The 26743-nt window shown below is 44.6% G+C and overlaps 1 protein-coding gene and 2 long non-coding RNA genes across 6 annotated transcripts; 2 read left to right on the top strand and 1 right to left on the bottom strand.

The window, feature by feature from the left end:
- The first annotated feature begins 342 nt into the window (after positions 1–342).
- Positions 343–3221, top strand: LOC119561746 (zinc finger protein 616). 3 transcript variants are annotated; one of them, XM_037875225.1, is made up of 7 exons: positions 343–550; positions 846–1006; positions 1074–1271; positions 1328–1769; positions 1825–2092; positions 2142–2345; positions 2412–3221. In XM_037875225.1, exons 2-7 carry the CDS (start codon positions 851–853, stop codon positions 2845–2847), a joined length of 1704 nt encoding a protein of 567 aa, XP_037731153.1. In that variant the 5' UTR covers positions 343–550; positions 846–850; the 3' UTR covers positions 2848–3221. The 3 variants fall into 3 exon arrangements, with proteins under 3 accessions (XP_037731153.1, XP_037731155.1, XP_037731154.1); XM_037875227.1 differs by having other exon boundaries at positions 344–550; positions 836–1006; XM_037875226.1 differs by having other exon boundaries at positions 345–550; positions 2157–2345.
- A 7866-nt stretch (positions 3222–11087) lies between these two features.
- On the bottom strand, positions 11088–12712 carry LOC119561743. Its single transcript, XR_005221437.1, has 3 exons — positions 12024–12712; positions 11742–11969; positions 11088–11678 (listed from the first exon to the last, which is right to left on the bottom strand). It is a non-coding gene; the product is annotated as an uncharacterized LOC119561743 (long non-coding RNA).
- A 12134-nt stretch (positions 12713–24846) lies between these two features.
- On the top strand, positions 24847–26465 carry LOC119561744. 2 transcript variants are annotated; one of them, XR_005221439.1, is made up of 5 exons: positions 24847–25059; positions 25114–25341; positions 25405–25856; positions 26034–26377; positions 26434–26465. It is a non-coding gene; the product is annotated as an uncharacterized LOC119561744 (long non-coding RNA). The 2 variants fall into 2 exon arrangements; XR_005221438.1 differs by having other exon boundaries at positions 25405–25943; positions 26004–26377.
- The last annotated feature ends 278 nt before the right edge of the window (positions 26466–26743 follow it).

Raw genomic sequence — 26743 nt, 5'->3', positions numbered from 1 at the left:
CATAAGTTGTTCAACGATACCGGACTTCAACCGGGTACGGCGATCTGATATTCAAGAACTTATCCATCGCTGAAATTTTAAGCAGCGTCGCGCCTACACCACCAATTTTACTTCCTATAGTTGCAAGTAAGTAATTAAACATTATTATTAACAAAATAGGAAAAATGTAACAAATTACAAACCTTTAGCGTACTTTTGTTCTTCTTCTTCTTTGAACTGTGAGGGCCCTAGAAACATCGATGGTCCAAAAAAAACATCGATGTTTTTAGAAATTTTAAAAACATCGATGCATCGATGTTTCCATTGATGTTTCTGCACCTCTATTACAATTCCCTATTCTGTCACGTTGAGAAACAAACGGGCAGAAAGTTGCTGTGGTGGAATTCATTAGAGAAGAAGAACTTTTATAGTTTTTGTGCTATCATTCATCAGTGCACTTGTCAGAAACTTATTAAAACTAATTCAATAGAAATCGTTTTTTGCAACCAAACCTTGTCTTGCATTTGCAAGACGGGCCCAACTGATTTGGTGTGGGTTTTTGGCGTAAAAGGTAATTTCTAACAATTTAAATTGGCGTTGGAAGTTAATTTACATAATGTGTCTCAAAAACAAAAAGGATTGCGCCAGACGATTGTTGGGGATGCATTTTCTGTTTCATATGTACATATATTTTGTCTCACCGTCGCCATCTTTAATCGGTCGTTTTTCCTTTGGTTACTTGATTACACTATATTTATCTCGCTCGCTCACACGGTAGAGTGGGCGACATATTTTTGAGTGTTGTAAACATAATAAATAAATAAGCGTTTGATTAAAGTGCATATGTGTGCTCTAGTGACTTGCAGGCGTGATGGAAGACCTCACCAAAAACATAATCTTCACAAATGCTATTAATGGGCAACCAGCTACAATTCAGTACCAGACGGCGGATGGCACGATTCTTAAACAGCCTAAAATTGAGGGTCAAAAAGCGGAGCAGCAGCCTACCTTCTATTACACGACAAATGTAAGTGCTAAATATATTCTGTTTTTATGAAGATGTAACAAATAACCTCACATTTTTCTCCCCGTAGGGCAATGGCGGAACTGTCAATCTGGCGCAGCTGGCCACCACGGATGACAAGACGTGTTACATAGCCCAGCCAGTGGGCGGCTACAACTACGCCCTGGTCAATGGGATGCCACTTAATCAGGGCGCAGCGTTAGGCATAGCCACGGTAGACGCCCAAGGCCGCATCCAGATCGTTAATCAGAACAAGCCAATATCAGCCGTGAGTAATAGTACTACTTAAAGTTTGCCAGAGCCTAATGTCATTCTCCGTTACAGAACACCATATCCAACATCAGCTTCAAGTGTGATGTCTGCTCGGATATGTTTCCCCACCTGGCCCTTCTCAACGCCCACAAGCGGATGCACACAGAGGGGGAACAGCATCAGCAACAACAACAACAGCAGCACAACGCCCAGCAAGCGGGCAGCGACTCGATAGCCGTGGTAAGCGCCCAGGGTCTGGTGCAGGCACAGAACATCATTGGCAATGGACAAATGGGCCAGATACAGATAGTGTCTTCGGACACGCTGGAGCCAGTCCAGCAATCAGTAATGCAACAGCAACAGCACGAATCCAAGGCGAACAAGTGCATAATCTGCGGAAACTCCGTACATCAGCAGCCCAAACGCAAAGTACCAAAGCAGGTGCGTTGTGAGTCTTGCATACAGGCGGAACAAGCGGCACATCAACAACAACAGCTCTTTGTGGCACAGGACGGTAATTGTAGAGTTAAAAATACATGAAAAAAAAAAAAAACCTTCCTTATGTGCAGGTCAAATGGCACATCCCGTGCAGATCATATCAACCACACCTCAGGCCCAAGCACAGCTACAGCAAATTGTAGCTGCGCAGACAGGCGGTACGACGCCTAAACGGGAACCAAGCAGTGGGTCTGGCCATCACCCAGTAAAAAAGCGGAGTTCCCAGCAGATGACAAAGTGTCAGAAGTGCAATGGCTCTGGCGTTGTACTGGTGGGGCAGAACGCCGGACACAGTGGATCGGGTGGATCGGTAAAGCAATCTGTTACCGTCAAAACTGAGTGAGCATTCAATTTCATTGCATCCCAATCCTACGCTAACATAACCAAGGTGTTTGTCCTGCAGGAATCCGTCGAAACCCTTCAGTTGCAATATATGTGGTGGTCTTTTCTCACGTTACTCAAGTTTGTGGTCACACAAAAAACTACACAGCGGCGAAAAGAACTATAAGTGCAGCATCTGCGGATTGGCCTTTGCAAAAGCCGTTTACTTGAAAAACCACGCGCGTATTCACACAGGCGAAAAGCCTTATAAGTAATGGCGCTCTAATTTTTTTTTAATTTGTTTTTCGCACTAAATTTTTTTTTGTTTATTACGTAGATGTCAGACATGTGGCATGCAGTTCTCACAGTCGCCCCATCTAAAGAATCATGAACGCACGCACAGCGGCGAACGACCTTACGTGTGCGGGGTGTGCGATAAAGGATTTGCTCGCCACGCTACTCTTTGGAACCATCGGCGTATTCACACGGGCGAGAAGCCGTACAAGTGTGAAATTTGCGGCTCGGCTTTTTCTCAAGCGGCGCACCTTAAGAACCATGCAAAGGTGCATTCTGGTGAGAAGCCCTACAAGTGCGAGATTTGCTCAGCGGCGTTTGCAGATCGTTTCGCGCTTAAACGCCACCGCGGCATACACCAAAAGTACGGCCAAACAGCTCCGCGCCAAACAAATAGTGATGGTATGATGGTGCACAAGCAGGAGATTCCCGACATGGATGACGAAGCCCAACAGGAGGTGATCATTGGCGGGTTATAGATAACACCAATACAATTTAGTGAGGCGGCGGTTGAGTCGGCTGAGCAGGAGCGTTCGTCGGACTATGACATCGGAGCGTACCCTTCACAGCCGCTTAACGAAAGCTGCTACTATCAGTTGCCTCCACCGGCCATACCAGCCCCAGAAACAACACGGAGGGCAGCTTTCTCTCCAGAGAGATATTGAAGGGGTAGACCAACGATTCTCCATCGTTTAGACTACAAACTATGCATCGCATATTTCTTTTACTCCAGCTTTTCTGTAGACACCAACATTGGGCAAAATCCAAACATGCTTTTAACGTTAAACAAACGAATGAACCTAATTTATTTAGTAAATGTAAAAAATAATTACATATAAATAATTTTAGTACATTTAAGTGTTACGTTATAGACTACTTCCTTACATAAATTGTAGGTTTAGTTAAAGAAATATTAAGACGATGGTGGCGAGAGGAATGAACCCGATTTGTAAGAATATGCACAGCAAAGTTCATATACTATATATAAGTATATTTATTTATATGTATAAGTATAAGTAAATATTTATATATATATATATTTATATATATATATATTTATATATATATATATTTATATATATATATATTTATATATATATATATTTATATATATATATATATATATTTATATATATATATATATATATTTATATATATATATATATAAATATATGTATATATTTATATAACTATATGTATATATAGCTATATGTATATATACATTTATATATGTATGTATTTATATAACTATATGTATATATACATATATATACAAGGGTGGTTAAAAGTATTTTCACAAAACAAAAGTTAAATATACTCATAATTTGAACTTAATTGTTAGCTTTGGCATCAATGGAAAGGTAATTTAAATGCCGTTTGAGAATGATACAATACATTTCTTAGCCCATTCAGTACTTATTGAAAAGAACGAATTTGTGAAAACATCTACTTTTTAAACTTTTTTCCTTGACTTGAGAACTTAAATTTTTGGATGCAAAAAGTTTCTTCAATCAAAAATATTAGTAACTGCAAAAAGAATTTTTCAAAAATCAGTTTGCTTTTATTTTTTATGATTTTTAGAAAATGCTTAGAAACATGCATTTGAGCCATATTTTTATCTTTTTCATACAAATTTTTTCCGACATTGTCACCTTCAAAATATAAAAAATTAAGCAAAATGATTTTTGAAAAATTCTTTTTGCAGTTACTATTATTTTTGTGTGAAGAAAGTTTTTGCATCAAAAAATGTAAGTTTTCAAGACGAGGAAAAAAGTTCAAAAAGTAGATGTTTACACAAATTCGTCCTTTTCAATAAGTACTGAACTGAATGGGTTAAGAAATGTTTTGTATCATTCAACCGGCATTTAAATTACCTTTCCATTGATTCCAAAGTTAACAAGAAGTAAGTTCAAATGATGAGTATATTAACTATTGTTTTGTGAAAATACTTTTGACCACCCCTGTATATGTATATATATGTACATATATATATATATATGTATATATATATATATATACACACATATACTTATGTATATACATATATATACATATAAAATATAAATTTTTATATTTATATTCACATCTAAGTATATGTAAACATTTACATATGTATTTGTTAGGGCGGGTCGATTTGAATGGGCAAAAAAAAAGTGATAGATCGTATTGGGAACGTAATCTATGAACAAGTCTAAGTAATTTGGCAAAAGAAACTGTCTTGATAGTCACGTTTGACCCTCCGCATTTAAAATTCGAATATAAAAATATTGATTTTTTTGTTTAAAACTTTCTCAGTAGCCTTGAATTTGACCATTGTTTTAATGGAACCAAAAAAAATTATAAATCGTGTGGGTTGAACATAAAACAAGGGGCAACTGTAAGCAATATTTCCCAAGAAACTGTGTCTAAATCTACGTTTAACAATCGACAATTACAAAGGAAAATACGGTTTTCTCAATATTCGAGAAAAACATCAAAGTATCCATTATAGATATTCTAAGCAACGACATTGAAAAAATGCTTTAGAGAGCACAATTTTAACAAGGGATAAATTAATTCCCTTAATTATTCCTTATATCCCCGTAAATATTTCCATGGACTGAAAACCTTTAAATCATAGGGGGAACGTAATCTATGGACAACTCTAAGCAATATTGCCAAGAAAACTGTGTTTGATCCTCAGCTTTTGCAAGACAAAAAATACTTCTTTTGATAAAAAAATATCAGTGGTCTTGAACTTTAAATTTGGTATGGACGCGAAAAAAAAATAGCTTGGGTGGAACATAAACTAGGGGAAATTCTAAACAATATTTCCCAAGAAACTGTGTCAAAAACCACTTTTGACCCTCTTCAATTGCAAAATAAAATACTCTTTTTCTTTTTGATAAAAATATTGTAGCCATTACAGATAATCTAACCTAACCTAAGAACTTGAACAAAGGCGAGAAATTAAAATTGATAATTCTTTAGCGACAACTATATTTTTCTCAAAAAAAATCGAAAAATCTGTATATTTCTCTTGCTAATGCAGAAGGTCAAACGTGACTTTAGGCATATTGTTTTTTTTGGCAATGTAACATTGAGTTGTCCATTGATTGCGGTCCGCCAAATCGGTTTATTATGTTTTTCACGTCGATATCAATGTATCAAATTTAAGTTATTTTTTATCAAATACCGGCTATTTTTCTCTTGTAAATGTGGAGGGGAAACCTGATTTTTAAGACAGATTACTTAGAACTGTCCATAGATCACGTTCACCTCTACGATTTATATCTTTTGTTGGGCCCACACAAATCGACCCGCCCTAATATTTATATATACACATGTATATGCAACAATAATTCTAATATATCAGTTTTAAAATAGAATGTATTTAAATATAATTTATGTATGTACATGTAAGTTTATATTAAATAAATCAAAAATCAAGCCAATATTTGAATAAAACTGAAACTGCAATTACCAACTTATTTAAACAAAATTGTGAAATCCCCAAAAAAATTTGAGCTCTGATTTACACATTGTTTTTGCGTTTTCATAAAAATTGGTTTGGCTATTGCATGATTTGGTTTTCTCAAAGATTTTGATATCGTTTCGTCGTCAGAATTTTTCCACAAGCACTTTTCTCAGAAAAGTTTTCTGAGATTTCAAGTGAATCGTAGATTAAAAAGTTGTTTTTTATTAATCGAAAAGTTTGTAACATAGAGTAATAAACTATATAGACACCATTTGCTCTGCCCGAACCTCTGCTAAGAGCCAATTCAAGGCCAAGTTTGAAGCTAACTTCGGTTTTTCACCACACCCAACAAGTGCGAAGCAACAGCAATAGTGTTGAGGATTAATAACAAAAACAAAACAGTGAGTAAGAGCGGTACAGATATATAATTTCCCATAAAACTCAGCACGGGATGGAATTACAAGTTCCATCGAACTTTCAAAAAGCTCGGGAAATTATCTGTTTTCGCCTAGGTGGCATCATTGGCAAAGTCCCAAAAAAAAGCGGCAGAGATATTGGCGCCTCTATATAGATTCTTACTCTATGATTGTAACCAGGTAGAAGGATGTGCTCATTAGAGGTTAGATTAGAAACATCGATGCATCGATGTTTTTAAAATTTCTAAAAACATCGATGTTTTTTTTTGACCATCGATGTTTCTAGGGCCCTCACAGTTCAATGAAGAAGAAGAACAAAAGCACGCTAAAGGTTTGTAATTTGTTACGTTTTTCCTATTGTGTTAATAATAATGTTTAATTATTTACTTGCAACTATAGGAAGTAATATTGGTAGTGTAGGCGCGACGCTGCTTAAAATTTCAGCGATGGATAAGTTCTTGAATATCAGATCGCCGTACCCGGTTGAAGTCCGGTATCGTTGACCAACTTATGATTGTTGACAAAAATTATCAAAGCTGTCAAAGTAATCCCTTTAGAATCTAAGATGATCTCAATGGACTGAATTTTTGTTTTTTTTTTTATTTCTTAGCATATTACTTGAATAAATTAATGGCTTTTCTAGTTTTAATACAAATTCCATCAATATTTTTAAAATTATATTTTATAATAAAATTACGGAAAACATCGATGTTTCATGGTGAGTTTTATGGGAAATTATATATCTGCACCGCTCTTACTCACTGTTTTGTTTTTGTAATTAATCCTAAACACTTGCTGTTGCTTTGCACTTGTTGGGTGTGGTGAAAAACCGAAGTTAGCTTCAAACTTGGCCTTGAATTGGCTCTTAGCAGAGGTTGGGCAGAGGTTCGGGCAGAGCAAATGGTGTCTCTATAAGTTTATTACTCTATGGTGTGACTGAAGTTTTCAAAGTTTACCCACAATGCTGGGTTTGTTGCCAAACGGAAAACAAATCAATTGAAGAAATTTAAAAAGGAGGAGTCTGCTGGTACACAAAGAATTTAAAATAAAAATAAATGGAATATTCAACGAATGTTTTTATTTATGTAAATTAGTAGTTTGAAGCTTCCTTCTCGTCCCATGCTTCGCCAACTTTCCCGCTCCACCGCAGTCCAGCACCGAGTCCCAATAAGCATATTGGACCTTGAGGAAGTGGGAGCCGGATTGGGAACGGGGTTGATCCGCTGATGCTGCAGGAAGTCGCCCAGCATCCTGACAGTGGCTGGCTACGGCTTCTCCAACTGTTCCTTAGCGGGCGCCCTATTTTCCTCCTCCATATAGAAGCCAGACCCGCTCCAGCTCCGCTTAAGCTGCCAAGTGGCTGGTGGTGGTGGTGTCCGGAGTCCTAATGGAGAGGTCGTCGGAGATCGTATTACTGGTGGTTCTGCTAAAAAGATACTCCAATTAGTACAACGCAACCAAATTCTTTTGGCTAGATCTTACTTTCTTTGCGGGGACACGACCGGTAGGATGTACACGTAGGGAGCGAGGTCCCACTCGGAATGTTCCTTCCCACTGAGATTCTCTAGTGGATCTCCTCCAGCACTTCAACTAATCTGCGGACTAGCCCTGTTGTGGTATTGCTTCCTGTCTGTGAAGTCCCACAATAAAGGGCAACAGCTTGGATTAGGCGTCCTATTTCAACTGCACTGACCTCCTCAAGTCGTTTTTGTGGATTTCCTTCCATTTTTAATTTATAGTTTCCACATCGACTTTGCACGAAAACAGTCAAAGATTAAGTTTCTTATTCTTTGGGTCGCGGCTAACGGCGTTCATCGAAATTCACTCGCTAAATCTGGTATTTTTCTGGTATTTGCTTAGCTCACCTGAGTACCGCGCTGAAAAACAGACCCGACGAAAAGCATTAGCCGCGTATTTGCCTCTCGCTTACTCCTATGGTTAGCTCGCGGTTTTGTCGATGTGGGTACTAGGCTTTAAATTTTTTTGCTATTTGCGGACCAAATCGAAAAATCTAAAAAATGAAATTTCTTAGAAAGAAAAGATCTATCGATATATGTAGGCTTAGGACACATCCGAGTCCTATTAATATTTCAAAAATGCATTTGAAAAATCGTGTTTCCACAATTTTGTTAACTGCTCCCCTTACAAAGGTTGTGCGAATATGCACGATAAGCCAAGCTGTTGAGGGTTAATTCAAGCTCCTTGTCTGAAAGTTTCATCAAAATCAAACCCACAGTTTTCGAGAAAATCGCTTACAGTGACGCAACCTCGGATTTTCCCCATACAAAAAAGGGGGGCAATTTTTGAAATTACCTACCACTTCACTCCTAGAGGTTGTGCCAACATGCACGGTATATGGGTAGATAGGGGATAATCTAAGGAGTGTTCTGTGAAAATTTTATCAAAATCAAACCCATAGATTTTGAGAAAATTGCTTTACAGTAAAAATGGTTAATAAAAGGCCGCTTAATCCAAAAACCGAACCATTGGATACTAAGACATGAACCACAAGGTAAATAGCTTAGCCATGACAATCATCCAACGCTAACTTTTTTTAACTTCTTACAACTTTCACAGAAGTTGTGCCAACTTGCACGGTATCGCATTCGAAGGGGCATAATTTTAGCTAATTTCTGAGTTAATTACAGGCAATTCAAACCCATAGTTTTCGAGAAATTCAAGTCTTTTCAATTATGGATTTTCGCACGCGGTCACACTGCACCATCGGCTTATGCCATAATTGCACTATCACTATCACACTAAAACAATGCAGAAAAATGAAATCAAAATATCATGCCAGATATATATAAAATGCTTAAAAAATAAATTATAAAGCCAACCAGGATTTTTTTTAATTATCTCATTATTTCATATTTGCTTCACATATGTCAAAGTACTATCTTTAATAGAGCTGGAAATAACATCGGCGATGTATCGATACATCGATGTTTTCCAAAACTCAGGAAACATCAAGGTTTCCAAGCATCGATGTTCGATGTTTCCTCTTTACCCATCACTACTTGGCAGAAAAGTATCTTGGTAAACTAAGCACATTTTTGATTATTTAAGTAAAATAAACTAAAATATACGTTCAAATTGGTATACATTTCGACAAATATTGGTGTTGGCGGCGCTTCGATATGGAGAAGACCGCCAACACCAGAATCCACAGCAGAGTCCAACCTATTATTCAGTTTTTTACAAACTAATCAATTTCAAAAAATTCATAGCGGTCGCGCGGATTACATATTGACTTTGCGACAATACTTGAATGACAGTAATTGGGACCCAGCCCAAAACCCTTTGGATTATTGGAAGGTACACAAAATAACAATTAAATTGGTAACCAACTTAAAAATCCAATTTCTTCTTTCAACAGATATCAAATGACGCCGGATTCAAAACATGCGATTTTAAATACTTCTGCGTACCGGCCACCTCTACTGAAAGTGAGAGGATGTTCAGTAAAGCTGGAAGCAGTAAAGCTCGCTAAAACCAAAAAATGTCAATATGATTTTATTCCTAAACAAAAATGTTTGGATGATTTAGTTTTAGTTATGTTACTTTTTTCTTATTTTTTTGAGTAGAACTTTATACTGTTTTTTATTTTATTTTTAATTGAATTGTGATTTAATTTCATTGTTTGTGTTGAACGAGTAGTTTAAGTTTCACTTTGAATTCGCAGGAAACAAAAATAGAAAACAATGGATCTCAAATAAAGCATAACTTTTAATAATGAACTTACACATTGGATTTATTTGTGGTATTCGTTTATAATATTATATGGAGTAAAAACATTTTTCAAAATTACAACCAAAAAAAAAAACTCGATGTATTGTTACAGAAAAAAACATCGATGTAGGTAAACATCGATGATTTTCCAGTTTTAATCTTTAAAGAAATGTATGCCATCCCATCAAAAATCGTTAATCAAAATGAATTTACCAGGCCAATTAATGTCACCTTATTTCGATTGATAATATTAAAAACATCGTCTGTGTGTTATGTTACTATCGATGTTTCTTGGCGTCTATCGATGTTTTTGACACATCGCTAAAGGCCTACTTACACAGAAGGCTTTTTCCTTTCAGCGACCGAGTTAAGTTTTATATACTTTTTCCCCATAAGTAATACACGTTTAAGCCTAGTACTCACATCGACGAAAACCGCGAGCTAACCATAGGAGTAAGCGAGAGGCAAACAGGCGGCTAAAGGTTTTCGTCGGGTCTGTTTTTCAGCGCGGTACTCAGATGAGCTAAGGAAATACCAGAATAAATACCAGATTTCGCGAGTGAATTTTCGATGAACGCCGTTAGCCGCGGCCCAAAGAATAAGAAATTTAATCTTTGGCGGTGTTCGTGCAAAAGCGGTGGGGAATTTAAAAATTTTAAATGGAAGAAAAACCCCAAAAACGGTTAAAGGAGGTCAGTGTAGATGAAAAAGGACGCCTAATCCAAGCTGTTGCCCATTATTGCGGGATTTGACCGACAGGATGCAATACCACAACAGGGGCAAATCCGCAGAATAGTTGAAGTGCTGGAGGAGATCCACTTGTTGCAATTGGAGTCGAGTGGGAGCGACGTTATCGATAGGTTAGGTCGATAGGGCGATAGCTGCAGCAGCGGGATGAGTCTGGCGGGCGATCTGGCCATTTGAAGATCAATCCCGGTTCGCTCTGGGATTACTTCAAATGGCCCATGTATCCAATGACCCAATGCTGAGGGAGGCCATGTAATATGGCGGGTGGCGATGATCAGCAGATATCGTGATAGTCGCGGCCTACTGTCCAACAATCAAGGCAGATGCAGCTAGGAGTGAGAGTATAAATTTTCTTTGTGCTTTAAATTAAATAGTAAGTTATATTAGATTTCTATAGTAGTTCGGTATTTAATATTTACAATTAAAAATAGCAACCGGGGTCCCAATACAAAGGGCCCCGGAAGATTTATTGGAGATCTGCTGACATCTGCACGACTTCGCCATACCTGCGAGTCCGACTTGGCTGCCCAGCAAACGGTGTCCGTTCGGCCCGTATCAGCGACCAGCAAGAGGAGCCTTTCACAGTCGACGACGACGTCAACATTTCCCGGTGAGTCCGTTCCGGCGTACCGCGTCATCCTCCTCTCGGGAACTTCCAGCGGTCGCATTGCGGCGCTGAGAAGGATCGCCATTTTGTCTGGCAGCCGAATCTCGGACTGCCATTGCATAACTCACCGGAGAGCGCCTTTTTCCTGTGTGGAGATCCGGATCACTGCTGGCCTCCGGCGAGAAGCCTTCCGCCCGGGCTATCATTGCCTCCAGCCCCGGCCCAATAGTGGCTAAAATTTAGAAAAATTAAATACACGTGTACCTTGATTATATATATTGATATCTACTTCCCTGTTTGTGAATTTATCCGGAGTTAGTCCCGAGAGCCTTATTTGTCCTCGTTGTTTGCCTAAAATTTTGAAGGTCGCGAGCATTAGTTTTAAATGGTATAGCTTACAGTGCAGTTACGTACCTTTTCGGCCTGTCCCTTCTTTTCCCTTGGAGCTCCTCAGGATTAGGTGACCATACACATACGCATCGCGTGTGTTCCTTTGAGGGCCGCGTTTCCATGCGAGCTCTACCAATACATGACTGGTAGAGCATAGTTTCCGCGGCGCCTGTACCGTTTTCCAGCAAAACAAAATCCTCTGCTTTGACCGCGTAAATGTTTAAGACGGCGGCCAGGTTTCGGTCTTAAAGGCTGAGGAAGGATAGATCTGTTAAGAGGAGCATGTATATAAACGATTGTACTTACGATATTTATTAAACCTTTATAATCCCCACAATGTGTGAGTAAACTTTCCCAGTGGGGGAGATGAAACCGCCGTAGTCGCGAGGAGGGGGCTCCTGCCGACAGAGAATGGGTGGTGCCCTGCAGCACCTCGAGGGCACCCATGGTTGGGTGGGAGCGCTTGGCTAGGTCACCGGTAGCCACCAAATGTAATCCACTTTTCCGTCATTATTTGTAGTTTTTTTGGCTTTGTTTACGTTTTTGTCTTAGTGATGACCGATAGTTTAGTAATGTGAGACCGTGAAGTTATCGATACTTATGTTGCGAGCTGTGGCATTAGGGGTACTCTGCCCTGAGAAAAGACTGAGCTAGCGGCACTGCCACCGAAAAAAGCAGTTCGTAACATATTGGCGCCCAATTTTAACAAAATAAATTGTCGAGGCGACGACGTCTCGCCCATTTATGACCCTGACGCCCCCGCCATCACGACCTATGTCTTGCAACATAGATTGCAATTGCTGGGGAGTGGTGACGGGGAAGTCAGCTGTGTAGGGAAGTTTGAAGTAGAACGGGAGGCTGGTCGGCGGACATTGCCGACGATTTGCTCCTGGTCACAGGTTTACCAGTGAACCGGTGATGGCATCTTGGAGCAAACCAAGATTTGCATCACGGGATGCACTGAAGAAAATCTGTGATAATTTCTGTGATAGAGTAGTTTTTAAGCTTGTATTTTGTTATTTATTTATATGAAATGTTTTTTGTTAGGATGTTGGGTTCCTGGGTTTTTCTCCCCGTCCTGGATTTCTAATTATATGTCGGTTGTAAACTTAATTGCGTAATTAGTAACCCTACGCGCTGCACGGTTACCTCGATTTAAAATAGAAAAAGAGGGCGGGAAAGAAAAGCCAACAGGAGCCAAACCAGCCGATGTCCTTAACTGGCGGCTTTCACCACGGGTGATAGCTAGTCCAGTTGACGAACGGCTAGGCGGTGACGGGAAAACAGGAGTTTGGAGAAAGCGCAAGAAAGTTAGGTCGGAAGCCCACCGGCTAGGGTCAGTTCCATCTCCCCAAGTCAAGAGTAGTAGGAAGAAAAAAAATAATACGAAAAAATAGGAGATTTTGAAAGGTGTTGGAAAGTGAGGAAGATTTGTTTATTGTTATTTATTTTTGCTATTAGTTAGTATGGTTTGTCTTCAAAACAAGATAAGTCCTGCTCTTAAGTAAAACACAGAACTTGGATGCTAATATATATTTTGTACTTTTTTATACTGAGTGATTGTTCAGAATTGAGATCTGTTTTCTTAGTGGGCTTTTTTGCGTGGTTCTTCGAATAGTGTGCCCAGAGAGGTTTTTTGATACCAATCTATTCTGAGGAGTTTTCAGCGATGCCAGATGGCAGAAAACATGATCGCCACAGTACTCCCCCTAGACTTCATGTTGTAAAACGAACAGGGAGTCTAATTGTACGACGAGGTCTTGAAGATTGGTTAACAGCAGGGTTCGTTGCGGTGTCTTCGATCCTGTTGCTGAAGTCACTGGATGGATTTGGGGGTGGAATGATTGGCTGCGGAGTTTCGATGAAGGCGGGCTTGAGTCGGTCTATAGACACCTTAATGCATCGAGTGCCGGTGTTTATAGTGAAGTATTTGGATTGCTTTTCTTTCACTTCAAAAGGTCCATCGTAAGGCGCTTGAAGGGATCCACGGACGGTGTCGTTGCGTAGGAAGACGTGAGTTGCCTGTTTCAGCTCTTTAAAAACAAATGGCTTGGAGGAGTCGTGATGTGCCGTCTGGATGGGCCGTATTTCTCGCATGATTTCCTCCAGTTCCTTTGCGAAGTCAGTTTGCGGTTGGAAATTGGACTTTTGATGAAAAAATTCTCCAGGAAGGCGAAGGGTTGTTCCGTACACAAGTTGTGCTGATGTTGTTTGAATGTCTGGCTTGAATGCTGAACGCAACCCGAGCAGGATCAGTGGAAGTTTTTGTGGCCAATTTACACGATTTTTGCACATAATGGCTGCTTTAAGTGTTCTGTGCCAGCGTTCGATGATTCCGTTTGCTTGTGGGTGATATGCTGTTGTGCGAAGGTGGTCTATTCCTAGCAGTCGTGACAATTCATGGAACAATTGGGACTCAAACTGTCTGCCCTGATCCGTTGTGATGCGGGCTGGAACTCCAAATCTTGAGATCCACGAGCCGATGAGTGCAGAGGCTACCGTGTTGGCGTGCATGTCCTCGATTGCGATGGCTTCTGACCAACGTGTATAACGGTCAATGATTGTTAAACAATATCTATATTGACCTGATTGTGGTAATGGTCCGATGAGATCTAAATTGATGTGATCGAATCTTTGTGTAGGAAGCGTGAACTGCTGCAGCGGCGAGCGGACGTGTCTGGAAATCTTCGATTTTTGGTAAGGTGTACAGTGTTTTACAAATTGAGAAATCTCCTTGTGCATTGAGGGCCATACGAAGCGTTGCTTGATAAGTTTTATAGTTGATCCAACTCCACTGTGAGAAATGTTGTGTAGTTTTCTGATGACGTTCTTCCTTAGAGGCTCTGGAACAAAAGGTCGCACGCTGGAAGTAGATAAATCGCAAACTATTGAATTGGTAGAGTTGGGAATGCTGATTGACTTCAACTGCAAAGCAGTGGTGTTGTCGTTCAGTAGTCGTTTAAGTTCTTCGCAACTTGCTTGTGCGATGCTGAGTTGGTTGTAGTCGATAATTTCGCGTTCGATGGTTGAGATGCGGGAAAGCGCGTCAGCAGTAGTGTTTTCAATTCCAGCCACATGCACGATAGAGGTAGTGAATTGGCTAATGAAATCCAATTGTCGAAGTTGCCGTGGGGAGGCTTTTTCAGGTTTTTGCGAAAAAGCGTATACCAAAGGTTTATGGTCTGTGCGAATGTCAAACGTTCTTCCTTCTAGCATGTAGCGAAAGTGTCTGATGCTGAGGTATATAGCGAGCAGTTCTCGATTATATGTGCTATACTTGCGTTGCGTTTCAGTTAACTTTACACTGAAAAATCCCATTGGTTGAAACTGGCCGCTCACGACTTGATGTAGTACTGCTCCAACTGCGAAATCGCTTGCATCTGTGCAGAGAGAAAGTGGCGCAGAGGGTGCTGGGTGTACAAGTAACGTTGCCTCTGCAAGAGTTCGCTTACATTCACCGAAATCGTTGATAGTAGCGGCAGTCCAAATGATTGGAGTTGAGTCATTCTTCTTATTTCCAGGGATAAGTTGGTTTAGCGGTGCCTGATGTTGAATTGCATTTGGCAAGAATCGCCTGTAGAAGTTAATCATTGCCAAGAACCTGCGTAGCTCCTTTGCGACTTTGGGCAGAGGGAAATCCGAAATGGCCTTTACTTTCTCTGGCAGTGGTTTGATGCCGTTTGAATCGATATGATGGCCTAAGAAATCGATCGACTTCTTTCCGAAACTACATTTAGCCGGATTTATGGTGAGGTTGAATTGGCGCAGTCGTTCAAATACTTTGCGGAGGTGAAGTTGGTGCTGCTCCATGTTAACTGATGCAACCGCGATGTCATCGACGTAAGCGAAGACAAAATCCATCTCTGAGAATGCGGAATGCATGTATCGTTGCAATGTTTGCGCCGCGTTGCACAGTCCGAAAGTCATGTGGGTGAATTCGAATAATCCAAAAGGTGTAGTTATGGCCGTTTTGGGGATGTCTCGAGCCTCGATGGGAATTTGATGGTATGCTCGGTTTAGATCGATCTTTGAAAATACGTGCTTCCCGAAAAATATGTGAGTGCAGTCTTGAATGTGTGGTTAGGGATACCGATCTGGGGTGGTTTGGGCATTGAGAGCTCGGTAATCGCCGCATGGACGCCATTCACCACTAGCCTTACGGACCATGTGTAACGGGGAGGCGTAAGGGCTTTTTGACGCGCGGCAAACGCCGAGGTTGATCAGATACTGGAACTCACTTTTTGCTGCTTGGAATTTTTCTGGGGTAAGTCTTCTGGGCCTAGCGAATGGTGGAGAGCCTTTGGTTTCAATGCAGTGTGTAACGTTGGCGGTTGTTGCTTGAGGAGGAGATGAGTTAAGCTGTGTGATGTCCTTAAATTCTTCCAGTAGCTTGGAGAATTCGCAGTGAATGTTATATGTTCTGATCTCCGCAATTGATTGTTGGCTAAATATACCGCAGCATGATAGGCGTGTTTCGACATCAACTAACTTCCAGTTTTTAAGATCAACCAGGAGATTAAAGTGCTGCAAGAAGTCTGAGCCAATGATTGGGATTTTCGTATCGGCTATGGTAAAAATCCATGTGAAAGGGCGACGCAAGCTGAGATCCAGCGTAAGGCGGGTGGTACCATAAGTATGGATTGCTGTTCCATTGGCTGCGAATAGTGTATGGTTATTATTAGCTTTGATGTCTCGATTAATTGTTTTTGGTGGTATAACAGATACGTCAGCTCCAGTGTCGATGAGAAAACTTTTACCCGATTTGGAGTCCGGAACGAAGAGACGGTTGGAGGATGAAACTCTGCAGATGTTTACTTTAAACAATGGGTAGCGCTGTGAGGCATTTGGGATACGACCGTCGGAGCTGCCCTGTTGATTTCCAACGGTGGAGCTTAGTTTTTTGAACTGTTGTTGGCATGGAAAGAGCACGGTTGGATGCAACGTTGGGCACTGTCTGCGTACTTGTTGTGGTACCAGCAAAATTGAGGGTTAGAATTGTCCCTGGATGGTGTGTTACTGCGGAAACTATTGTTGCTGGGCGATCGATTGTAGCTCCGACCGCGATGCTGATTGGTGGTGCCAAGGAGCTGACTCAGCTTGTTGTTGATCTGCTGTAGCATCTTGTCATTGTCATCCAGGCGTTTAACCAGCTGTGTGATGCGATCCTCCTGTGAAGCGTGGTGGGTGTTTTGCTGTGATACTGCACACATGTGATCTGAAGTGTCGTAGTTAAGGGAATCTATCACAGCATCGGCAGCAGTTGCAAGCTGGGCGAGGGTGGTGTTGGGAGAGCTTTCGAGCAGACCTACGATTACAGCACGCGCGGGAGGTGGTAAGCGCTTGATCCAGTAGCGACGTACAACCGATTCGTCATTGGTGGCGTTAGTTTGCTGTAGTTGGCTGAGTAGATGACTTGGACGACCGTCACCTAGTTGAATTCCTGTCGCAAGTCTGTCGAGGCGCACCATCTCTGATTCGGCAAATTTTGACAAAATTGCTTGCTTGAGGGTTGAGTACGGGTTTGTTTGTGGTGGGTTATTGACAAGATCGTGCACTTGGTCCAGGTATTTGGGATCAGCATACGCAATTACTGCTGCGTATTTCTCCTGTTCTTTGCGTGCACCGAGACCTTGCAGCAAAAACCAGCTTTCCAGTTTGGTGAAAAACATTTCGATGTTGGTAATGGAATGTAGTTGAGGGAAGGGCATCTTGGCAAATACCGAGTTCACAGCACTAGCATCAGGAATTTGCAGTGGTTCCTGCGCGTCGACGAAGTCTTCGTTATCCGGCATTGTTTGAGGTTATGTTGAAGTTCTGAGTAAGTCGAGGTGCGTTCGCTTTGATTGCAGATGTTTGAATCGTCTGGGGTCACCAATTATGGTTTGTCTTCAAACCAAGATAAGTCCTGCTCTTAAGTAAAACACAGAACTTGGATGCTAATATATATTTTGTACTTTTTTATACTGAGTGATTGTTCAGAATTGAGATCTGTTTTCTTAGTGGGCTTTTTTGCGTGGTTCTTCGAATAGTGTGCCCAGAGAGGTTTTTTGATACCAATCTATTCTGAGGAGTTTTCAGCGATGCCAGATGGCAGAAAACATGATCGCCACAGTTAGTTTCGTATTTATTTTGATATTTATTATATTATTTTTTATTGTATTTATTTGTTGTCTTAATTATTTATTTATTTATCACATTTATTATCGTATTAGTAGTTATTAAGTATTTATTTAAGTTCTTGAAAGTCATGTCCGAGGGTAAGGACGTCAGGGATAGGCACGGCCACCAGCTCATATCGATGGGTCCTCCTGGCGACGACAAGGACGATGTCTGGTCCACGGACGTAGAGGGTGCTGCTGGGTTGCCGCGGATATCGCTGGCTGGGGGTTTACCCAGAACGCCGGTAGGCGGTAGTGCGGTGGATCGGATTCGGGATCAACCGGCGGATCTGGAGCACCATCGGTCGCCCAGGGTCCTGGACTTCAAGGCAATCGTCGAGGCGCAGGATCGACTTCTGGTTCCGGAGCAGACGGCACCACAAAAGCTGAACACGGAACGGGATACAGCGGCGGAGTCGGCGATGAACGCAGCTCTGGCACAGGCTGCCCAAACCTATCGCGCGTCACAGGAGGTAGGAGTGAGCCAGGCGTTGCGGGAAGAAATCAGGAACGGATTCATCGACATGATGAAGTTGTTGAACGACGTCCTGAGGCCAGCCGAGAGCAAACCGCAGCCGCTTCAGGAGGGCGCGAGTCGCCAAGTGTCGATGGTGCCCACCCCGTCGTGTCCAGAAGGCGGCGCAAATGGCCCAGCGGGGATTCAGCATCGGCAGGATACAGGAGGATGCGACCGAAGGCCGCCGGAATTGCCGCCCAGGCAGCGACCTCGACTGCCGGTAAATGACTCGCCAGGGATCGACAGCAGCCTGAGCCAGGAACCGGAGTATCATCCGGCAGGCAGGAGCGATCGCCACGCACGGCCATGGCGCATTGAGGACCGAAGCACGGCGGATTTTCGGGACGAGCCGCGGGTATACGCCAACGCGGGAGCCGGCAACGGAAACCGCTACAACCGAGTGGACCGCTGGAACCTCTCATTCGGCGGCGAGGACGATGGCCATTCCGTGGACGACTTCGTGTTCCGTCTGGAGTTCCTGCAGCGGCAGCATCAATGTCCGTGGAGTGAAGTTCTGCGCAACTTCCACGTACTCTTATCGGGCAGAGCGAAGGAGTGGTACTGGGTACATGTACGCCAGTCCAGAGTGGACACTTGGGCCCAGCTGCGCAGGGCTCTGATGGATCGGTTCCGTGGCCACCAGACGGAACACGAAAGGATGCACGAGCTTCTTCAACGTGAGCAACAGCCGGGAGAGAGCGCGGATGACTACATCCATTCGATGCAGCAACTCGCCTCACGCCTAAAAAAAAACCAATGCCAGAGCGGCAGTTGGTGAAGGTGGTCAAAAAGGGCTTGAGGGACGGCATCGCTAGGTATGTTTACGCGATGGACGTACTCACAGTAGACGAACTTCGGGAGGAGTGCGTCGAAGTGGAGAGGAGTTTCGGTCGTCGAGGGCGTGCTGCTTACCTGCAGCAGAACAAAGTACGGGTCAGCGAGGCGCACGTACAGGACGAAGTCGACGAGCAGCGACACCTGGAGGTGGACGAGCTACGTGGGCGAGTCCGAAATCCATTTAGGCCAGGTTGCTGGAATTGCGGGGCTGCGGAGCACGGATTCCAAGATTGCGAGGCCACGGAGTGGAGGAGATTTTGTTTCCGGTGCGGCAAGCCGGGCGTTATTTCTCCGAAATTTCCCGATTGCGCGGAAAACGGTCGGCTGGGCAGTCCGAAAGAGGGAGGGACTCGCCCAGGTTGGAATCCCGCGAAGTAGTTCCGAAGAAAGAAGAAGAAGAAAAGAAAGTACATAGTCCATCTAATAGTAATAAGTATTTATTAAGATACCTACCGGAGGATGAGGGGCTTCGCCGTTATATGGAGGCACGGAACCGGATCTTTGCGGAGCATCAGCTGAGCGGCATGCGCCTGGTCTCACGGAGAGTCCAGAAGGCAAGGGAGCGCTTCAGGATGAGGAGATCCAGACGACGAGAGGTGGTGGCGGCCGTTAAGCGCATTGATTCCGCTAATCCTCGACCCTTCGCTGACGTGGAGACCTTGGGCAAGCAGCTCACAGGCTTGTTGGATACAGGCGCCAGCGTAAGTGTGCTGGGTAAAGGCTGTCGAGAGCTCGTGGAAGCGCTGGGAGTTACCGTCCAACCGTATTTTTCGGTAGTCCGTACGGCTTCTGGCGAAGATCGATCCATCATCGGACGCTTGGAGCTGCCTGTGAGGTACAAAGGCGTAAGTAAGCCGGTCACGTTCTACCTGTGCCCATACCTGGAACAAACGGCGTACTTCGGAGTCGACTTCTGGCGAGCCTTCGGACTAGCTCCAGCCGTCGTGGGGAAGCCGGCGACGAGAGGCGTCAAGGCAGCGGAGGAAATCCATGCCAGCCGGATGGAGCACTATGCCGACCAGGAAGATGAGGACGAGGTAAGGGAGGAACCCGAATCCTGGAGCCTTTCTGCGGAGGAAAAGCTGGCGTTAGGCAAGGTCAAGGAGGAGTTCCTTACCTTTGAAAGGGACGGCCTCGGAGTCACCAGCATGGAGAGGCATTCCATTGAGCTGATGGAAGGAGCTCGGGTCTTTAAGGATCGTCCGTATCCGATGTCTCCGGCGAAGCAGAAGGTGGTCGAAGACGAAATCGCCAAGTTGTTGGAGCTGGGTGTCATCGAGGAGAGCAAAAGCCCGTGGAGCAATCGCACAACAGTGGTGTCGAAGCCAGGGAAAGACCGGTTCTGCCTGGATGCCCGGAAGTTGAACGCCTTGACTATCAAGGATGCATACCCTCTGCCCAGTATAGAAGGAATCCTCTCCAGAATAGATCAGACGCATTACATCTCCAGCGTTGACCTGAAGTTTGCGTTTTGGCAGCTCGAACTGGATGAGAAGAGCAAGGAGTACACTGCGTTCACGGTTCCAGGCAGGCCGTTGTACCAATTCAGAATGATGCCGTTCGGCCTGTGCAACGCGGCACAACGCTTGGTGCGACTCATGGATCGGGCGACACCAGCGGAGCTCAGATCCAACGTCTTCGTCTACTTGGACGACCTGCTAATCCTGGCTCCAGACTTTCAGACGCACCTGAAATACTTGCGTCGGGTAGCCCACAGTCTGAAATCAGCCGGATTGACCATAGGGTTAAAGAAGTCGAAGTTTTGCTTCAAATCTTTGACTTACCTAGGGCTTATAGTCGGAGGTGGACTGCTGCGGGTGGATCCTGGACGTGTTACGGCAATCCAGAAGATGCCTTACCCGAAATCCATGAAGGAAGTACGTGCCTTCCTCGGCACAGCGGGATGGTATCGACGGTTCGTCAAGAACTTCGCTACGCTAGCCGCACCACTCTCCGAGGCCTTGAAGAAGGCTGGAAACACAAAGTTTTCCCTAAGTCCCAGCGCCACCCAGGCAGTGGATGACCTGAAGTTGGCCATGACGAGCGCGCCGGTCCTGGTTCATGCGGATTTCAAGAAGCATTTCTTCATCCAGTGCGACGCATCCCACGTTGGCGTCGGCGCGGTGTTGTTTCAGCGGAACCAGGACGGAGACGAGCAGCCCATCGCGTTCTTCTCGGCCAAGATGAACAAACACCAGGTTAACTACTCGGTCACGGAAAAGGAATGTCTGGCGGCCATCCTAGCTATTCGGAAGTTCAGACCGTATGTGGAAGGGATGCCCTTCACATGCATTACCGATCACGCCAGCCTTAAGTGGTTGATGACAATGAAGGATCTTTCCGGACGACTCGCAAAATGGTCTCTCCAGCTGCAGAGCTACGATTTCAGCATCGAACATCGCAAAGGCAGCGAGAACGTAGTCGCCGACACCCTCTCCCGCATCATCGAGGAAGTCCGGATAGATCCAACGGAGTTACTGGGGTTCGAGACGACCGAATTCGCTGCGGAGGATTATACGGAGTTAGTGCAAGACGTGGAGTCCAACAAGTAGCACTTACCGGACCTCAAGGTGGACGGCGGACTCATCTTCAAGCGCATGAGTAACCCCAAAATGGACGAGGAATTGGAAGGATCCGAATGGAAGCTGTGGATCCCGCAAAGCCTGACGCACAGCTTGATAGAGCGTGCTCATTCGGACCCCAAGGCTGGCCATGGTGGGATGACGAAGACCTTGGAGATCCTGCGACGCCAGTTCTATTGGCCAGGAATGACCATCCAGGTACGGGAATACGTCCGGAGTTGCGAGGTGTGCAAGGAATCCAAGGCGCCAAACTTCCGGATGCAGGTCGGAATCGGAAGAAGGGTAGAGACGAAGAGGCCATTCCAGAAACTGTACATCGATTTCCTGGGCAAGTATCCGAGGTCCAAGAGTGGACACGCCTGGATATTTATCGTGGTGGACCACTTCTCGAAGTACACCTTCTTAAAGGCAATGAAGGAGGCGACGGCGTCGAACGTTGTAAATTTCCTGGTAAGCGAGGTATTTTACAAGTTCGGGGTGCCTGAGACGATACATTCGGACAACGGCAAACAGTTCGTATCCAAGGGGTTTGAGGAGATGATCGATGGCTTCGGTATACAGCACATGTGGACTCCCGTATACTCACCACAGAGCAATGCCGCGGAGAGGGTAAACCGGAACGTCTTGGCCGCGATTCGCAGCTTCTTGGACGAAGATCACCGGGAATGGGATGCACATTTGCCGGAGATTGAGGTGGCCATCCGAAACACTGTCCACTCAGCCACAGGGGAAGCGCCGTTCTTCACTGTATTCGGCCATCACATGTTCCTCAACGGTTCCAGCTACAAACTAGCCAGACGACTCAGGTCTCTTGTCGACCATGAAATGGCCGGAATGCAGACCAAGGACAAGCTTCGGGTTATCCACGCCAAGGTGCAGAAGCAACTGGAGGGTGCATACCAGACGAGCCGGCAGCGCTACGATAAGCGAGCCCGTACGCTGCTCGCCAAGCCAGGACAAGAAGTCTTCCGCCGCAACTTCGTGCTTAGTGATTTCAGCAAATCTTTCAACGCCAAGTTTGCTCGCAAGTTCCTTAAAGCCAGGGTGGTCAAATCCGTCGGCAGCAATGCATACTTGCTGGAGGACCTCCAAGGCCGCAGTCTGGGAGTATATCATGCCAAAGACATCCGGTTGTGACCTGAAAGCAGGACAAAACAAAGTATACGAGCATCGCGATCACATCTGCAATACTTCCCGTCATGCGTGGGCCCCGCGTTAGGCGCCGATCGAACTGCAGGATGGTATCAGTGCCGTGTTGAATCCCATCGTATCTCCAAAGCTACCAATTATTTCATCGTTCTGCTGAAACTCCGGGCAGCGCCCCTCGAAATCTTTGGTTGATGTTGCAATTGGAGTCGAGTGGGAGCGACGTTATCGATAGGTTAGGTCGATAGGCCGATAGCTGCAGCAGCGGGATGAGTCTGGCGGGCGATCTGGCCATTTGAAGATTAATCCCGGTTCGCTCTGGGATTACTTCAAATGGCCCAAGTATCCAATGACCCAATGCTGAGAGAGGCCATGTAATATGGCGGGGGGCGATGATCAGCAGATATCGTGATAGTCGCGGCCATACTGTCCAACAATCAAGGCAGATGCAGCTAGGAGTGAGAGTATAAATTTTCTTTGTGCTTTAAATTAAATAGTAAGTTATATTAGATTTCTATAGTAGTTCGGTATTTAATATTTACAATTAAAAATAGCAACCGGGGTCCCAATACAAAGGGCCCCGGAAGACTTATTGGAGATCTGCTGACATCTGCACGACTTCGCCATACCTGCGAGTCCGACTTGGCTGCCCAGCAAACGGTGTCCGTTCGACCCGTATCAGCGACCAGCAAGAGGAGCCTTTCACAGTCGACGACGACGTCAACATTTCCCGGTGAGTCCGTTCCGGCGTACCGCGTCATCCTCCTCTCGGGAACTTCCAGCGGTCGCATTGCGGCGCTGAGAAGGATCGCCATTTTGTCTGGCAGCCGAATCTCGGACTGCCATTGCATAACTCACCGGATAGCGCCTTTTTCCTGTGTGGAGATCCGGATCACTGCTGGCCTCCGGCGAGAAGCCTTCCGCCCGGGCTATCATTGCCTCCAGGCCCGGCCCAATAGTGGCTAAAATTTAGAAAAATTAAATACACGTGTACCTTGATTATATATATTGATATCTACTTCCCTGTTTGTGAATTTATCCGGAGTTAGTCCCGAGAGCCTTATTTGTCCTCGTTGTTTGCCTAAAATTTAGAAGGTCGCGAGCATTAGTTTTAAATGGTATAGCTTACAGTGCAGTTACGTACCTTTTCGGCCTGTCCCTTCTTTTCCCTTGAAGCTCCTCAGGATTAGGTGACCATACACATACGCATCGCGTGTGTTCCTTTGAGGGCCGCGTTTCCATGCGAGCTCTACCAATACATGACTGGTAGAGCATAGTTTCCGCGGCGCCTGTACCGTTTTCCAGCAAAACAAAATCCTCTGCTTTGACCGCGTAAATGTTGAAGACGGCGGCCAGGTTTCGGTCTTAAAGGCTGAGGAAGGATAGATCTGTTAAGAGGAGCATGTATATAAACGATTGTACTTACGATATTTATTAAACCTTTGTAATCCCCACAATGTGTGAGTAAACTTTCCCAGTGGGGGAGATGGAACCGCCGTAGTCGCGAGGAGGGGGCTCCTGCCGACAGAGAATGGGTGGTGCCCTGCAGCACCTCGAGGGCACCCATGGTTGGGTGGGAGCGCTTGGCTAGGTCACCGGTAGCCACCAAATGTAATCCACTTTTCCGTCATTATTTGTAGTTTGGTTGGTTTGTTTACGTTTTTGTCATTAGTGATGACCGATAGTTTAGTAATGTGAGACCGTGAAGTTATCGATACATATGTTACGAACTGCTTTTTTCGGTGGCAGTGCCGCTAGTTCAGTCTTTTCTCAGGGCAGAGTACCCCTAATGCCACAGCTCGCAACATAAGTATCGATAACTTCACGGTCTCACATTACTAAACTATCGGTCATCACTAATGACAAAAACGTAAACAAACCAACCAAACTACAAATAATGACGGAAAAGTGGATTACATTTGGTGGCTACCGGTGACCTAGCCAAGCGCTCCCACCCAACCATGGGTGCCCTCGAGGTGCTGCAGGGCACCACCCATTCTCTGTCGGCAGGAGCCCCCTCCTCGCGACTACGGCGGTTTCATCTCCCCCACTGGGAATGTTTACTCACACATTGTGGGGATTACAAAGGTTTAATAAATATCGTAAGTACAATCGTTTATATATATGCTCCTCTTAACAGATCTATCCTTCCTCAGCCTTTAAGACCGAAACCTGGCCGCCGTCTTCAACATTTACGCGGTCAAAGCAGGGGATTTTGTTTTGCTGGAAAACGGTACAGGCGCCGCGGAAACTATGCTCTACCAGTCATGTATTGGTAGAGCTCGCATGGAAACGCGGCCCTCAAAGGAACACACGCGATGCGTATGTGTATGGTCACCTAATCCTGAGGAGCTCCAAGGGAAAAGAAGGGACAGGCCGAAAAGGTACGTAACTGCACTGTAAGCTATACCATTTAAAACTAATGCTCGCGACCTTCTAAATTTTAGGCAAACAACGAGGACAAATAAGGCTCTCGGGACTAACTCCGGATAAATTCACAAACAGGGAAGTAGATATCAATATATATAATCAAGGTACACGTGTATTTAATTTTTCTAAATTTTAGCCACTATTGGGCCGGGCCTGGAGGCAATGATAGCCCGGGCGGAAGGCTTCTCGCCGGAGGCCAGCAGTGATCCGGATCTCCACACAGGAAAAAGGCGCTATCCGGTGAGTTATGCAATGGCAGTCCGAGATTCGGCTGCCAGACAAAATGGCGATCCTTCTCAGCGCCGCAATGCGACCGCTGGAAGTTCCCGAGAGGAGGATGACGCGGTACGCCGGAACGGACTCACCGGGAAATGTTGACGTCGTCGTCGACTGTGAAAGGCTCCTCTTGCTGGTCGCTGATACGGGTCGAACGGACACCGTTTGCTGGGCAGCCAAGTCGGACTCGCAGGTATGGCGAAGTCGTGCAGATGTCAGCAGATCTCCAATAAATCTTCCGGGGCCCTTTGTATTGGGACCCCGGTTGCTATTTTTAATTGTAAATATTAAATACCGAACTACTATAGAAATCTAATATAACTTACTATTTAATTTAAAGCACAAAGAAAATTTATACTCTCACTCCTAGCTGCATCTGCCTTGATTGTTGGACAGTAGGCCGCGACTATCACGATATCTGCTGATCATCGCCCCCCGCCATATTACATGGCCTCTCTGAGCATTGGGTCATTGGATACATGGGCCATTTGAAGTAATCCCAGAGCGAACCGGGATTAATCTTCAAATGGCCAGATCGCCCGCCAGACTCATCCCGCTGCTGCAGCTATCGCCCTATCGACCTAACCTATCGATAACGTCGCTCCCACTCGACTCCAATTGCAACACACTAGAGGATCCCAGTGGGAAGGAACATGCCGAGTGGGACTTTGCTCGCTACGTGGACATCCTGCCGGGCGTGTCCTGGCAAAGAAAGTAAGATCTAGCCAAAATAATTTGGTTGCGTTTTACTAATAGAAGTATCTTTTCAGCAGAACCTCAGTAATATGATCTCCGAAGACCTCTCCATTAGGACTCCGTATACTATAACCACCAGCTACTTGGCAGCTTAAGCGGAGCTGGAGGACGCGCTGGCTTCTACAGGGAGGAGGAAAATAGGGCGCCCGCTAAGGAACAGTTGGAGAAGTTATGTCCAGCCACTGCCAGGATGCTGGGCGACTTCCTGCAGCATCAGCGGATCAACCCTGTTCCCAATCCGGCTCCCACTTCCTCAAGGTCCAATATGCCTATTGGGACTCGGAGCTGGACTGCGGTGGCGCGGGAAAGATGGCGAAGCATCCG

Source organism: Drosophila subpulchrella, unplaced genomic scaffold (genome assembly GCF_014743375.2).
Source record: "Drosophila subpulchrella strain 33 F10 #4 breed RU33 unplaced genomic scaffold, RU_Dsub_v1.1 Primary Assembly Seq36, whole genome shotgun sequence".
In the NCBI taxonomy this organism is placed as follows: domain Eukaryota; kingdom Metazoa; phylum Arthropoda; class Insecta; order Diptera; family Drosophilidae; genus Drosophila; species Drosophila subpulchrella.
The sequence above is the reverse complement of the archived record's forward strand: the minus strand, read 5'-3'. Positions and strand labels throughout refer to the sequence as shown.